This window comes from Patagioenas fasciata, chromosome 26, assembly GCF_037038585.1.
Source record: "Patagioenas fasciata isolate bPatFas1 chromosome 26, bPatFas1.hap1, whole genome shotgun sequence".
NCBI lineage: Eukaryota > Metazoa > Chordata > Aves > Columbiformes > Columbidae > Patagioenas > Patagioenas fasciata.
This window is the reverse complement of record NC_092545.1, coordinates 2,785,489-2,799,080: the sequence shown is the minus strand read 5'-3', so window position 1 is coordinate 2,799,080 and position 13,592 is coordinate 2,785,489. Positions and strand designations below refer to the sequence as shown.

The 13,592-nt window shown below is 56.7% G+C and overlaps 1 protein-coding gene across 4 annotated transcripts in view; it reads left to right on the top strand.

Moving 5' to 3' along the window:
• OGDH (oxoglutarate dehydrogenase) overlaps positions 1 to 13,592 on the top strand; it is a 32,351-nt gene that overhangs the window by 17,092 nt on the left and 1,667 nt on the right. For all 4 annotated transcript variants that reach the window (XM_065856791.2, XM_065856789.2, XM_065856792.2 and 1 more), the window contains 16 exons: positions 1,527 to 1,642; positions 4,129 to 4,283; positions 5,160 to 5,306; positions 5,647 to 5,737; positions 6,061 to 6,240; positions 7,675 to 7,803; positions 8,654 to 8,833; positions 9,348 to 9,500; positions 9,918 to 10,020; positions 10,171 to 10,299; positions 11,084 to 11,234; positions 11,567 to 11,694; positions 11,780 to 11,958; positions 12,085 to 12,156; positions 12,616 to 12,738; positions 13,189 to 13,261. In XM_065856791.2, coding sequence (XP_065712863.1) covers positions 1,527 to 1,642; positions 4,129 to 4,283; positions 5,160 to 5,306; positions 5,647 to 5,737; positions 6,061 to 6,240; positions 7,675 to 7,803; positions 8,654 to 8,833; positions 9,348 to 9,500; positions 9,918 to 10,020; positions 10,171 to 10,299; positions 11,084 to 11,234; positions 11,567 to 11,694; positions 11,780 to 11,958; positions 12,085 to 12,156; positions 12,616 to 12,738; positions 13,189 to 13,261 — 2,109 coding nt within the window. The remainder of the gene's footprint in view (positions 1 to 1,526; positions 1,643 to 4,128; positions 4,284 to 5,159; positions 5,307 to 5,646; positions 5,738 to 6,060; positions 6,241 to 7,674; positions 7,804 to 8,653; positions 8,834 to 9,347; positions 9,501 to 9,917; positions 10,021 to 10,170; positions 10,300 to 11,083; positions 11,235 to 11,566; positions 11,695 to 11,779; positions 11,959 to 12,084; positions 12,157 to 12,615; positions 12,739 to 13,188; positions 13,262 to 13,592) is intronic.

The following is a 13,592-nucleotide window of genomic DNA, read 5'->3' as shown; positions in this document are numbered from 1 at the left end:
GGGTGTCTCCAGCCTCTGGCAAACACCGGAGAATCATTTAGGTTAGAAAAACCCTTTAAAATCATTGAGTCCACCCATAACCCACCCCCATGTCCTGAGAACCTCATGTCCGTCTGTCCAGCCCTCCAGGGATGGTGACTCCAGCACACCCTGGGCAGCCTGTTCCAATGCCCCACAGCCCTTTGGGGAAGAAATTGTTCCCACATCCAACCTCAACCTCCCCTGGTGCAACTTGAGGCCGTTTCCTCGACGCTGCGCAGGGAAGCGCCGTGACCGGCCCTGTCTCCGGCTCTTCCTCCGTTCCTGACCACCGAACAAGGGCCAAACTCTTTTCAGATGAAGTTCAAGGTTGGCCACCGCCAGAGGGGCCAAATTTTGCCTCCTTTTGCCTGGAGGAGGGTGGGAGGCACGGGGGTAACGCTGCCTCCTCCCTTGGGTTAGAAAACACCTCGAAACCCGGCTCTGGTGGGAGTTTTGGGGGGATGAACCCCATTTCCAGCCCAGCTCCTGCTTCTGAAGGGTCTTGGGGACCCCGCAGTCCCCATCCCGGCTCTGCTTCTGCCTTGCTGCATCGCTTGGGCGAGTGCATTGTCCCTCCTCCGTGCCTCAGTTTCCCCAAATACAACCGTGAGCTTCGGCGGTCGCTGAGGCGCCTCCAACGCCATCAGAGGATGTTTATCGATATGGTGGTGTGTGCTTTATATATAAAAATATAGATGTATATTAAAATATATATAAATACATATAGTTTTATATGTACCGTGAAGCTGGTGCCAATGCTGTGACAGCCGCAGGTGGTTGGGGGGGTCACCTGCAGCCCTAAAATCCGACGTTTGGCACCTTCTCCATGTAAGTCAGAGCCACCTATGAACCCCGAGGTGCCAGCGCCACAAAGGGGTTTGCTGAGCAGCGCTGGGCTAAACCTCTGATTAAAAGGCTGTTAATTGGGGCTGGCTGCCCTGCTCCCGGGCTGAGCTATTCAGGAGAGTCCGTCGCCGAGCCCTGATGCCGTTTTCTTTCTCTTTCTCTCCCTTTTTGGGGTTTGTTTTGTCTGTTTTAACTGTTCTTTCTCTGTGTTGACTCTTCATTTTTGATTCCCACCCTGTGGCAACCCCTCCCTTGTGCTCGGTCACTCCCCGGTTCCTCTGGTCCTTTTCTTTCCTCTGTTATAATTTGTGGTGTGTTTTTTGTCTTCTTGGGGCTACAAACTTCCCGACTCTCACCCTGGGTTTTAATTGCCAATTTACATGCCTATATATATTGCTTTGCGTTTTGTTTGCTGCATTACCTTTCATCATAACCTTGTTGTTCTGTGCTTAACGTCTTTTTGTTTAATTACCGCTCGGTTTTTACCCATATAAACCTCCTTCATGCTTATTTTTTGGGTTTATGCTGCTTTTTCTTTTGGCCCTTCCCCACCTTTCCCAAACGCACCCGGTCCCTGTGTGACGGTGTCCCCCCCTCGGCCCCTTTTCCTTCCTTCTCTCTCTTGCTTCCGCTTGTCCCACCCATGAAAAATCCCACAGGCTTTTACGGGCTGGACGAATCCGACCTCGACAAGGTTTTCCATTTGCCCACAACCACTTTCATCGGTGGGAACGAATCGGCTCTTCCGCTGCGGGAAATCATCCGGCGCCTGGAGGTGAGGGGACAGGGGGAGCTGTACAGGACCCGTTTGCAGAGAAGTTGTTTTTTGGGGGCAGAGAAGTTGGGTTTTTGGGAGGTGTTGGGCGCTGCTGCTGCCCACAGCTGGGGCCAAGCTGTGGATTTTAAGTTCTTCAGGTTGGGAGCTGCTCCTCGGCGCTTGTCCCCCTCATTACCTGCTCATCTCTTACCTCCAGCTTCACGTTTGGTCTCCCCAAGGTGGAGCAAACCCCAGACAACTCAATATTCATAGAATCACAGAATAGTTTGGGTTGGAGGGGCCGTCCCAGCCCCCCCCAGTGACATGGGACATCTTCACCGGCTCAGGTAGCTCAGAGCCCCGTCCAGCCTGGCCTGGGATGTCTCCAGGGATGGTTCATCCACCATCTTTCTTGGCCTCCTTTAAGTATTTGAAATATTGTATTTTTGGAAACCTCGCCAGCTACATTTTCAACTTTAAAGCAGCAAACGGCGCTAGGGGAGCAGAGGAGGCGCTGGAGGTGGGTGATCCCCCCTCCGGGTGGTTCTGCACAGCCTGGGGGTCCCTTGGGGTGTCTCGGTGCGGGATCAGCTCCCACCCAGGGCTGGGGGGGTTACAGCTCCTGCAGCCGATTCCCCTTTTCTGCCCAATTTCATACCTGGTCCGAGAGCAGCCGGCTCCTGGGCAGCTGCAGCATCGCTCAGATGCTCTCTGCCGAGACAGGGTGACCTTGGCAGAAGCAAAACTGCGTCAGTGTCTTGGATGAGCTGCAAGAACAGGCTCAGTATTTGTTGGGCGAGGTGGTTTTGCTGATGTTCTGAAGTGAGGTTGTGGATCTGATCACAGCCGGTGCCACCAAGGGGGGAAAACGCCCCCCTGAGGTGGATGTGAAGGACTCGAGGGTTTGATCCTGCGCCCCTCAGGGAAAGGGGGATAAACGTTTTGATGCTGGGTTATGTGTGGTGTCCCAGCTGCCCCGTGGCATCCTGGGGTGTCCCAGGGGCTGTCCCCTTTTTTGGGAAAACAGCTCAAACCAGGTGCCCAGAACGGGGCTGGTGCAGTGCTGGCTGCTTGTGGGACCCCCGTGTTCAGGCAGCACTTGCCGGTAAAATCAGAGAATGATTTTGGGTGGAAAAGCCCCTCAAGATCATCGAGTCCAACCATAACCCACCCCTGGCACTGCCTCATGTCCTGAGAACCTCATGTCCGTCTGTCCAGCCCTCCAGGGATGGTGACTCCAGCACTGCCCTGTTCCAATGCCCCACAGCCCTTTGGGAGAGAAATTGTTCCCACATCCAACCTCAACCTCCCCTGGCTGCAACTTCTTTATTTGCTGCTTTGTCTTTTGGTCCTAGGGAGCTACTCCCCCAAGCTGGGAGGAGTGGTGACACTGGAAGCTGTGCTGCCATCCAGAGACCTGGACAGGCTGGAGAGTTGGGCGGGGAATAACCTGATGAAATTTAACAAGGGCAAGTGTAGAGTCCTGCATCTGGGCAGGAACCACCCCAGGTTCAGTATAGGTTGGGAAATTACATATTAGAGAGCAGTGTAGGGGAAAGGGACCTGGGGGTCCTGGGGACAGCAGGGTGACCATGAGCCAGCACTGGGCCCTTGTGGCCAGGAAGGCCAGTGGCATCCTTGGGTGTATTACAAGGGGGTGGTCAGTAGATCGAGAGAGGTCCTCCTTCCCCTCTACTCCGCCCTGGTGAGACCCCATCTGGAATATTGTGTCCAGTTCTGGGCCCCTCAGCTCCAGAAGGACAGGGAACTGCTGGAGAGAGTCCAACGCAGGGCAACAAAGATGCTGAAGGGAGTGGAGCATCTCCCGTGTGAGGAAAGGCTGAGGGAGCTGGGGCTCTTTAGTTTGGAGAAGAGGAGACTGAGGGGTGACCTTATTAATGTTTATAAATATATAAAGGGTGAGTGCCATGAGGATGGAGCCGGGCTCTTCTCAGCGGCAAACAATGATAGGACAAGGGGCAATGGGATCAAGCTGGAACACAAGAGGTTCCACTTAAATTTGAGAAGAAACTTGTTCTTGGTGAGGGTGTCAGAGCCTGGCCCAGGCTGCCCAGGGAGGTTGTGGAGTCTCCTTCTCTGCAGACATTCAAACCCGCCTGGACACCTTCCTGTGGAACCTCAGCTGGGTGTTCCTGCTCCATGGGGGATTGCACTGGATGAGCTTTCCAGGGCCCTTCCAATCCCAAACATACTGTGATACTGTGAACCTATTATTTGTTTTTAGGATAAATACTAATGCCTATTTCAACATGAATTTAAGAAATAAGCTGCTGTTTTCACAAAACTCTTAATTACAGCCACCATAAAAATGGAAGAGGAGTGCCTTTAGGTTCTGAAATGTGTTAGTGAACACAAATAAACTCTTCTCTGGGTGGGAATGAAGGAACCCCCGGCCCCATGGTCCCGTACATCTCTGAGGGGGCAGGAGCGGGTGTTGGAGGCCTGGCTGCCGTCTCACGGGTCTTTTTTCGTCCCCGGTGCAGATGGCGTACTGCCAGCACATCGGCGTGGAGTTCATGTTCATCAACGACCTGGAGCAGTGCCAGTGGATCCGGCAGAAGTTTGAGACCCCGGGCATCATGCAGTTCACTAACGAAGAGAAACGCACGCTGCTGGCCAGGCTGGTCCGCTCCACCAGGTACCCGCGGGCGTCCTCACCTTCCCTTTGCCTTCCCTTGCTCCCGGGGGAAGGTTTGGTCCCAACCGGAGCGATGCCGTCACCACCTGAGTCACATCTTGACGTCAACTGTCTCGCTCGGTTTAATCAGCAGAGTGATGGCAGTGAGCTGGCAGGCTCAGGTGCTGGCGAACAGCCCAAACCCATGGATGATCTTGAAAGAATAAGGTCTAAAAGGAATATTTAAGTGTGGCCCAATGTCGTGAGGTGGGGGGAGCGGCCAGCCGGGCTCAGCAGGAGCAGCCTGGGGTGACCAGGAATCATAGAATCACAGAACAGTTTGGGTTGAAGGGACCTTCCCAGCTCCCCCAGCTCCCCCCCTGCCATGACAGGGACATCTTCACCAGCTCAGGTTGCTCAGAGCCCCGTCCAGCCTGGCCTGGGATGTCTCCAGGGATGGTTCATCCACCACCTCTCTGGGCACCCTGGGCCAGGCTCTCACCACCCTCAGGGCCAACAATTTCTTATATCCAGCCTAAATCTCCCCTCCTTTAGTTTCAAACCATCACCACTTGTCCTGTGTCAACAGGCCCTGCTAAAAAGTCTGCCCCCATCTTTCTTATCAGCCCTTTTAGGTACAGAAAGGCCACACTAAGGTCTCCCCAGAGCTTCTCTTCTCCAGGTTGAACAGCCCATCTCTCTCAGCCTGTCCCACAGCAGAGCTGTTCCAGCCTCGGATCATCTTGGTGGCCTTGAGAAGGCTGTCAGGGTGCTGTGTGACACCTGCTCCAGTGTCCTGTGGTGCTGTGGCTCCCTTGGTGCTGTCCCCGTCCCTCCTCTGGTTTCTCCCCTCGTCTGAAGCCCTGACTCTCACCCCACTCTCCCTTTGCCTTCCAGGTTTGAGGAATTCCTCCATCGGAAATGGTCTTCGGAGAAGCGTTTTGGTCTGGAGGGCTGTGAAGTGTTAATCCCCGCCTTAAAGACCATTATTGATAAGTCGAGTGAGAAGGGAGTGGATTATGTGATCATGGGGATGCCCCACAGGTAACCCTGTCCCCCTTCTTGGGGGTGTTTGGTTCGGTACTGGGGGACACTTTGGTTTCTGCCGTCCTCTAACTGGTCTCGGCTCGTGGTAAAACTCAGCCAGAGAGCCCAGGCTGCTCTCCCGCTCATCGCGGTTCAGAAATTCATCTGGGGAGGGGTGGCAGAGCTGGAATCGCAGAGCAGGATTTGCTGAGGGGTGACACCTCCTCAGGTGACACCACAGAGCCCCCCCGCACTGGTCCCACCTCCTCTGCGTGACACTGGGGTGACAGGTCACCGTCAGCGCTCGGTGGCAGGCTGGCACTGCTGGTTGCCAACGAACCACCTCATTGTTTTGCAGGGGACGGCTGAATGTTCTCGCCAACGTGATCAGGAAAGAGCTGGAGCAGATCTTCTGCCAGTTCGACTCCAAGCTGGAGGCGGCTGATGAGGTGAGTCCCTCCTCTGCCTGTGGCCGGTTGCTGTCACCTGTCCCCGTGCGGTCCCTGAGGCTGTAGCTGTGCAGAGCGAGCTGGATTGTGCCACCGCTTGTTCTGTCACTTGGTGCTGTAAGGATTTCCATGTCGCACGCACAGCCGTGCGACTGAAGCCTTTGTGTTGGTGCCAGGGCTGGGCTGTCCCTGCCCGCCCCAGGGGTGACACATGCCCTGGTGTCCCCAGCACAGGCTGGGGGGCCAGCATCTCTCCAGCCTCAGGTCTCTTTCCATGCCCCCAAAGCTGCTCACATTCCTGGGCTGACTCTTCTCTCCATCAGGGCTCCGGTGACGTGAAGTACCACCTGGGAATGTACCACCGGCGGATTAACCGCGTCACCGACAGGAACATCACCCTTTCCTTGGTGGCAAATCCTTCGCATTTGGAGGCGGCTGATCCTGTTGTTCAAGGCAAGACTAAAGCGGAGCAGTTTTACTGCGGGGACACAGAGGGGAAGAAGGTGAGTGGTGCTGAGACAGTGAAGTGGCCTCGGCTGGACAGGTTTTGGTGGAAAAACAAGGAAACTCAGCTGTTTTTTTTGCTGTGCTGCTTCCCTTGCTGTCAGCCTGACTTTGCTCCCCCATCACTGAATCAGAGAATCATTTTGGTTGGAAAAGCCTCTCGAGATTATTGAGTTCACCCATTCCCCCCCGGCACTGCCCCACGTCCTGAGAACCTCATGTCCGTCTGTCCAGCCCTCCAGGGATGGTGACTCCAGCACTGCCCTGGGCAGCCTGTTCCGATGCCCACAGCCCTTTGGGGAACAAATTGTTCCCCACATCCAACCTCAACCTCCCCTGGCGCAACTTGAGGCCGTTTCCTCTGCTCCTGGCGCTTGTTCCTGGGGAGCAGAGCCCGACCCCCCTGGCTCCAAGCTCCTTTCAGGCAGTTCAGAGATCAGAAGGTCTCCCCTCAGCTCCTGTTCTCCAGCTGAACCCCCGGGTCCCTCAGCCACTCCCATCACACTTGTGCTCCAGCTCCGTTCCCTTCTCTCAACTCACTCCAGCACCTCAAGATCTTTCTTTGCGTGAGGGGCCCAAAACTGACCCCAGAATTCAAGGTTTGGCCTCCCCAGTGCCCAGTCCAGGGGAGGTGCCACTGGATGCTGCGAGGAGCAGTAGCTGCACAAACCCCTGGTTGGAAAACAGGCAAATGAGGGACGTTTTGACAGCCAACCTGAGCGTCACAGCCTGGAGGGCTCAGCAGTAGAAGCCTCATGCCGCAGGATCTCGGTGTGACTGGGGGAACCATTCCTGGGGCTGGGAAAGCTGGAGCGGCAGCAGGAGGCAGCTCTCCACACCCAGGGGGGGTTTACTTGCCGTCTGATTCATCGCAGACCTGTCTGCAACACCGAGAAGTGGAAGGGTGAGATGAAAAGTGCTTCCCATCCTCCTCCATCCTAAGGGCTGTATATAAATAGAGAAACTGTCCTTGTCTGACAGGTGACATCCTCAGCCAGCCCTGGGAACGATGGCAAAATAACGTCACCGGAGCTGGTGAGAGCTCCCAGCCTGGCTGCTGCCCAAAAACTCTTCTGGGGTGAAAGCTTGAGGGAAAGGGGCATTTTTCTCGTCTTCCTCCAGTTAGGAAAAGGCTTTGTTTTGGGAACGGGACTCGCCTCCCGAGCGCTGTGCACCGGGTGCCATCCTGCTGCCCGAGCGAGGTGCCCCGAGCATGTGGCACTTGCACAGGGGAAAACTGATGGCCACATCCCTCTCCCTGGTGGCCATGGGCTTCACTCCCACCCCCTGAGAAAGCATCAGATGTCTTGACAAGCTGCTTCTTGTTCTTTCTGGGATGCTGAAGACTCATGGGGGTGAGACACAGCCCCTATTCTGGTGGCTGTCCCTGCTGCTGTGCCCGCAGCTGATTGTGGTGGCTTCCCCTCTCCCAGGTGATGTCCATCCTCCTGCACGGAGACGCTGCGTTCGCCGGCCAGGGCATCGTGTATGAGACGTTCCACTTGAGCGACCTGCCCTCCTACACCACCCACGGCACCGTCCACGTCGTGGTGAACAACCAGGTGAGGAGCAAATCTCCCGCCTCCCTGGGGCATCTCTGCTGGCTCAGGTCTGGGTGGCAACTGTTTCCCAGCCAGTATTCCCAGTATGAGCCATAACCATGGGGTCAGCAGCAGGAATTTTATACCCAACAGCTTTTGAGTCCAGCCTGGTGCTGAGACGGTGCAACCTGATGCTCAGCGTGCAAGATCATTGAATCACTTTGGTTGGAAAAGCCCCTCAAGCTCACTGAGTCCACCCATAACCCATCCCTGGCACTGCCCCATGTCCTGAGAACCTCATGTCCGTCTGTCCAGCCCTCCAGGGATGGTGACTCCAGCACTGCCCTGGGCAGCCTGTTCCAATGCCCCACAGCCCTTTGGGGGAGAAATTGTTCCCAGATCCAACCTCAGCCTCCCCTGGTGCAACTTGAGGCCGTTTCCTCTGCTCCTGGCGCTTGTTCCTGGGGAGCAGAGCCCGACCCCCCTGGCTCCAAGCTCCTTTCAGGCAGTTCAGAGATCAGAAGGTCTCCCCTCACCTCCTGTTCTCCAGCTGAACCCCCAGCTCCCTCAGCCGCTCCCATCACACTTGTGCTCCAGCCCCTCACCAACTCCATTCCCTTCTCTCCACTCGCTCCAGCACCTCAAGGGCTTTTTTGGCCTGATGGGCCCAAAGCCGAACACCATATTTGAGGTCACACAGGGCTGCTCTGTCCTGCCCCCACACAAACCAGTTCTCACTGGGACGTGCCCAGGGCGCAGGGGATGGACAAGATGGGAACCCCCAGCTCAGCCGCAGCACCCTCAAAGCTACATGTGCCACTTTCCAAATTCTTACCCCTGTGCTGGTCCTGTTCCCTCTCACCCACTACAGATCGGCTTCACGACAGACCCCCGGATGGCCCGTTCCTCCCCATACCCCACCGATGTCGCCCGTGTGGTCAACGCCCCCATTTTCCATGTCAACGCAGACGACCCGGAGGCCGTCGTCTACGTCTGCAATGTGGCAGCCGAGTGGCGAAGCACCTTCCACAAGGACGTGGTGGTGGATTTGGTAAGAAACGTGGCACGAGGCTTTACCTGAAAGCCATGGCTTTGGTGTGGATGCTCAGTGATACCTCTCGGGTTGTATTTTCTGAAAGCTGAGGCCTCTTCTCTCCCCACTTCATCTCCCCTTTCTCTCCTCTCTCTTCTCTCCCCTTCCCCCTTCCTTCTTCCGTTTTCCCCCTTCCCTTTTCCCTCTTCCCTTTTCCCCCTTCCCTTTTCCCCCTTCCCTTTTCCCCCTTCCCCTTTCCCCCTTCCTTCTTCCCCCTTCCTCCTTCTCTTTTTTGACACAATGGGAGGGAGGGGGTTGTGTAAATCAAGTCAATGAGGCTGCAGTAGCACACAGAGAGGAGACGCTGTCTCCATATGGTGCCCTCCCTTGCCTCCCACATCGAGGACGACACGCTTGGGTCCCTCCTGGGTTGTTCGGACCCTTCTGGCACAGACACCCTGTTATCTCCGACTGCTTTTGGAGCTGCAGGTTGCAAGCAGCTGCTTTCAAAGGCTCTTCCCTTCCCTGGCAGGTTTGTTACAGGCGCAACGGTCACAACGAGATGGACGAACCCATGTTCACACAACCCCTGATGTACAAACAGATCCGGAAACAGAAACCGGTGCTGCAAAAATACGCGGAGCTGCTGATTTCCCAGGGGGTGGTAAATCAGCTGGAGTACGAGGTACAGTCCACTGGGAGGAAAACTGCGGGAAAAACTACTTGTTTGGTTCAGATCTGGGTGTGCAGGATGTGACAGGGCCTGTGCTTGTCACCTGGAGGTGGCAGAGCTGCGCTGGGGTTGGGCAAGCGCTGCAGCCCTGGCAGCGATTCGCCCTCGGGCTGTGCCAGCGCTGAGCAGCGCAGGAACATCGAGTTCAAAGATCGTTCTGTGATCAGTGCCGCACAGGCCAGATGGGCTTGAATACGAGTTGTTGGTTCGGATGGCAGCAGAGATGTCCCCTGGCGGACAGGGACTCCCAGGCTGAGCTGTGGGGACCAGCTGTGACCCTTGCAAGCTCACACCGAGGTCCCCAGGCTTGGCACCCTTGACTGGAGACCTCTTGCTAAGAATTTTCTGCCTCCTTGTTCTGCCTTTCAGGAGGAAATTGCCAAATATGATAAGATCTGTGAGGAGGCCCATGCAAGATCCAAGGATGAAAAAATCTTGCACATCAAGCATTGGCTGGACTCCCCCTGGCCTGGTAAGTCACTAGGAACATTTTGGAGGTGACTAACAAAGAACTGGGCTTCTTGAGAGCCGTGGCGGCTATTTTCTAGTAAATCAGCCCAGTGAGGAGCTGGGGTGATGCTCTCTGCTCCCCCAACGTGCTGGACTGCTCCTCCTCCTGCAGGTTTCTTCACTCTGGACGGCCAACCTCGGAGCATGACCTGCCCTTCCACCGGCCTGAACGAAGAGGATTTGACGCACATCGGGCAAGTGGCCAGCTCGGTGCCGGTGGAGGATTTCACTATCCACGGAGGTAGGAGCTTTAGAAGCTGTGCCGGACGAGATGTTTGTTCCGCAGAAGATGTGGGGTTGGGTTGGAAACATGGCCTGGAAGGAAGGGACCTGTGACAGAGCTTGGATATGGGTGGCCAGGGGACTCCCCCCTCTAGTCCACTCTCCTGAGACCTCCCTGGAGCTCTGGATCCAGCTCTGGGTCCTCAGCCCAGGACAGACCTGGACCTGCTGGAGAGGGGCCGGAGGAGCCACAGAAATGATCTGAGGCTGCAACAGCTCTGCTGTGGGACAGGCTGAGGGAGCTGGGGTGTTCAGCTGCAGAAGGGAAGCTCCGGGGAGACCTTAGTGCAGCCTTTCTGTGCTTAAAAGGAGCCGATAAGAAAGACGGGGACAGGGGCCTGTTGCAATAGAACAAGAGGTGATGATTTTAAACTAAAGGAGGGAGATTCAGACTGGATATAATGAAATTGTTGGCCCTGAGGGTGGTGAGAGCCTGGCCCAGGTGCCCAGAGAGGTGGAGGATGAACCATCCCTGGAGACATCCCAGGCCAGGCTGGACGGGGCTCTGAGCAACCTGAGCTGGTGAAGATGTCCCTGTCATGGCAGGGGGGGAGCTGGGGGAGCTTTGAAGGTCTCTTCAACCCAAACTATTCTATAGTTCTGTGATTCATCCCTCCAGCAGAGCTGGATCCATTCTTGTGCCCCAGGCATTTGTGGTCTGTCGCTCTGTGGGCAGGTTGTAGAACAAACACGGCGTTGCTGGAGCTCCCGTGCTGGCTACAAACCCGCTCCTGTGCTGGCAGGTCTGAGCCGCATTCTGAAAACCCGCGGGGAGATGGTGAAGAACCGGACGGTGGACTGGGCCCTGGCAGAGTACATGGCGTTCGGCTCCTTGCTCAAGGAGGGCATCCACATCCGCCTGAGCGGCCAGGATGTCGAGAGGGGGACGTTCAGGTAAAGTTGGGCTTTTGGTGGCTGTAAAGGGGGGTTGTTCAGGTAAAGCCGAGCTTTTGGTGGCTATAAAGGGACATTCAGCTAGACCTGAGTTTTGGTGCCCGTAAACGGAGGATGTCCAGGTAAAGCCGTGCTTTTGGTGGCTGTAAAGGGACATTAAGGTAAAGCCGAGCTTTTGGTGGCTGTAAAGACAAGGCATTTAGGTAGAGCCGAGCTTTTGGTGGCTGTAAAGAGGGGATGTTCAGGTAAAGCTGGGCTTTTCATGCCTGTAAAGGTTGATTCTGGCCTTCCCAGATGGCTGATGATGGAGTTAACGCCTTCATCTCTTGCAGCCATCGCCACCATGTCCTGCATGACCAGAACGTGGACAAGAGGACCTGCATCCCCATGAACCATCTCTGGCCCAACCAGGCTCCTTACACCGTCTGCAACAGCTCGCTGTCGGAGTACGGTGTCCTCGGTGAGCGAGAGCTCTGCGCCTGCCGTCCTGGCTGTGTGAGCCCTCTCTGGAGATTAACCCCCTCGTTTCTCTCCCAATCCCTCAGGATTTGAGCTGGGTTTCGCCATGGCAAGCCCCAACGCCCTGGTGCTTTGGGAAGCTCAGTTCGGGGATTTCCACAACACCGCTCAGTGCATCATCGACCAGTTCATCTGCCCCGGCCAGGCCAAGTGGGTCAGGCAGAACGGCATCGTCCTGCTGCTTCCCCATGGCATGGAGGGCATGGTAAGGAACCCTGCGGATCACGGGCACCCCGGCGTGCATGTCGCCTACACCAGAAGCAAAGCCAAGCTCAGCAGTGGCCGGTAGCCTTGTCCCCTGCTCACCGCCCTCCCTCCTTGGTCCCCGCAGGGTCCCGAGCACTCCTCTGCGCGCCCGGAGCGATTCCTGCAGATGTGCAACGACGATCCTGACGTCTTCCCTGTGAGTGAACCGCAGAATCACAGAATAATTTGGGTTGAAGGGACCTTCCCAGCCCACCCAGTGCCACCCCTGCCATGACAGGGACATCTTCACCAGCTCAGGGTGCTCAGAGCCCCGTCCAGCCTGGCCTGGGATGTCTCCAGGGATGGTTCATCCACCACTTCTCTGGGCACCCTGGGCCAGGCTCTCACCACCCTCAAGGGCACGAATCTCTTCCTCATGTCCAGCTTCAGTTGCAGCTGCACTGAGCTCAGCCCAGTTCTCCCTGTGGCCACCCCACCGTGGGGGCACAGACCTGCAGCCTCTCCTGGGTCTCTGTGGGACTCTGGGTGCTCTGTGGGGGGGAGAGAAGGGAGAGGGAGGGGCTCTGGGTGCTGCTTTCCTCCCGCTGCTGGAGCTGCGAGGTCAAGAAGCATCTTGTGTTTTTGAAATCCCCCTGGCCCGTGCTGGTCGAGGCAGAAACTGGACGATTTTGACGTGCGCCAGCTCTACGACTGCAACTGGATTGTCGTCAACTGCTCCACTCCGGCCAACTTCTTCCATGTCCTGCGGCGCCAGATCCTCCTGCCCTTCCGCAAACCGGTCAGTGCCGCAGCTCCGCGCCCCTGCCGAGCCTGGGGACACACAGGGACTCGGGGTGGGCTTGTTCCTGGCAGCAAACACGGGCATTTCGCTTCTGCCTGGGCCAAGGACCTCGTGATGCTCGGGCTGGCTCGGTACAGGACGTGCTGCCGTGGCTGCCGCCCCTTGCACTCTGTGGGAACGTCAGAGATTTTGGGCCTGGTGGTTATTGGCAAATAACCCGCTCCAGCTGCTCGCCTTCAGCTCCGCGTGCGACAGGCAGCTCCATGGCAGCACCTCAGCCTCTTCCCCGGGGAAAACCCAGACTGGGAAAGCTGGAGCTGTTGGAAAGCGGTGCCCAGCCTGGCAGAGCACGGAACAAATCTCTGTGTTTGGGCGGGGGGAGCAGGTGGGTGCTTTGTTGGCTGTTTCTGGTGAGACTGACCCCCTTGCTCTGCCTGTTCCCCCCAGCTGATCATCTTCACTCCGAAGTCGCTGCTGCGTCACCCCGAAGCCCGCTCCAGCTTCGACGACATGCTGCCAGGTGCGAGCAGCGGGGGGCTTGTGTTCCCCCAGCACCGCTCTGTGGGATGAAGGGTGAAGGGCAGGAGCTGATCACTTGGGGTAAAGTCCGCCTGGCAGCGGGAGAGCGGCCAAGCGAGGCCGATGGCATCGGCACCGGCGCCAGGAGCTCGGTGCCGCCATGGCACGTGTCCTGCTGTCCCCTCCAGCACCGGGGTGGCATGTTTGTCCCTGCCATGGCCAGGGTGTTGTCCATAGACCAGGGTTCTTCACCTGGTGTGCGTGCAAGTGAGTGAAATCCTGCACATAGACACAAGACCAGGAGGAAACGACCTCAAGTTGCACCAGGGGAG